The sequence below is a fragment of the Microtus ochrogaster genome, linkage group LG2 (genome assembly GCF_000317375.1).
Source record: "Microtus ochrogaster isolate Prairie Vole_2 linkage group LG2, MicOch1.0, whole genome shotgun sequence".
NCBI lineage: Eukaryota > Metazoa > Chordata > Mammalia > Rodentia > Cricetidae > Microtus > Microtus ochrogaster.
Window position 1 is genome coordinate 35,580,221 of NC_022028.1, and position 1,567 is coordinate 35,581,787.

The window sequence follows — 1,567 nt, forward strand, 5'->3', positions numbered from 1 at the left end:
CTAGCTCTTGTAGACTAGGCTGGTCTCGAACTCACAGAGATCCACCTGCCTCTGCCTCCCGAGTGCTGGGATTAAAGGCGTGCGCCACCACCGCCCGGCTCGATGTTTTTATAGTTAAAAATTTTGATTATATCTATTTATTGTGTGCATGTGTATATATAATTATGAATTATGAACCAGGTGTAGTGGTGCATGCCTTTAATCTTAGCTCATAAGAGACCAAGTCTAGCCTGATCTATATAGTGAGTTCCAGGACAGCCAGGATTACATGGCGAAACTATGTCTAGAACTTCCCTGAGTTATGAATTATGAGTTTAAGTTTCACTTGGTTTAAACTTTGGAATACTGCTTCATTCTATTCCTATATGGTATGAAATTATGTTCACTACTGCCCCTTCAATGCATAGTACATTAGTGTGTGAAAAACCAGTGCTCTTGGGGCTGGAGAGATGGCTCAGTGGTTAAGAGCATTGCCTGCTCTTCCAAAGGTCCTGAGTTCAATTCCAGCAACCACATAGTGGCTAACAACCATCTGTAATGAGGTCTGGTGCCCTCTTCTGGTCTGCAGACATATACACAGACAGAATATTGTATACATAATAAATAAATAAGTATTTTTAAAAAAACAAACCAGTGCTCTTGTTATATGTGGTAATATCTTTCAATTAGTATTTATAGATATTAATTAAATATTTTAAGGCAATTATCATAGGACTAGGAAATGCATACTTTGTCCCTTCGGCTGACTTGGGATGGTGTAAGGAAGCTGTCTCTCAGTTCACGTCGTGGTGAGTCCCTACTTTGCTTTGCAGGTGTTTCCTTTTTCACCTTTGGGACCTTGAAGAGCGTTGGGCTTTCCTATGCTCCCACCCTGCTTGGCCGACCTTCGTCTGACAACCCTAATGTCTTAGTTCTGAAAACTCACATCAACTTACTCTGTGGTGGTGTTGCCGGAGCAATCGCACAGACGATATCGTAAGGGTCTCAGCTTCAGTTGCCAAGCCATTGTATTCTCTCTCCACAATAAACTAGGACTTAATTTTCATAAGTATTAATTTAATACTTTTCAGATATGCTTTCATCATAAGTATATTTATTATAGGTCATTGAATGCCAATAGTTGATTATGTGAACCTGGATCCTCTCAGTTTCCTGTGGATTCATTTGAAAAAACTCAGGAGAATCCTTTAAATATGATGTTCATTTGTTCTCATCAATTTGCCCACAGGAAGTTTCTGGAGTTTGAGCTATTTATAGTGTGTGTATGTGTAAAAAGCCCTTTGCATTAAAACTTTTTTTTTTCTGAGACAGGTCTCTCTATGTAGTTCTGGCTGTCTTGGAACTAGCTCAGTAGATCAGGCTGGCCTTGAAATACCTCTGCCTAGTGAGTACTGTGATTAGAGGCGTGCACCACCACCGAAAACTTACTTTGTTCCAGATAATATATGAACCATTGTAAGGTTCACCGAAGGAGCCGGGCGATGGTGGCGCACGCCTTTAATCCCAGCACTCGGGAGGCAGAGGCAGGCGGATCTCTGTGAGTTCGAGACCAGCCTGGTCTACAGAG

At 41.4% G+C, this 1,567-nt stretch overlaps 1 protein-coding gene across 1 annotated transcript in view; it reads left to right on the forward strand.

The window, feature by feature from the left end:
- The window catches only part of Slc25a16 (solute carrier family 25 member 16), a 28,273-nt gene that overhangs the window by 21,607 nt on the left and 5,099 nt on the right, over nt 1-1,567 (forward strand). Inside the window, exon 7 of the mRNA XM_026785745.1 lies at nt 813-975. Within this exon, the coding sequence (XP_026641546.1) occupies nt 813-975 (163 nt within the window). The remainder of the gene's footprint in view (nt 1-812; nt 976-1,567) is intronic.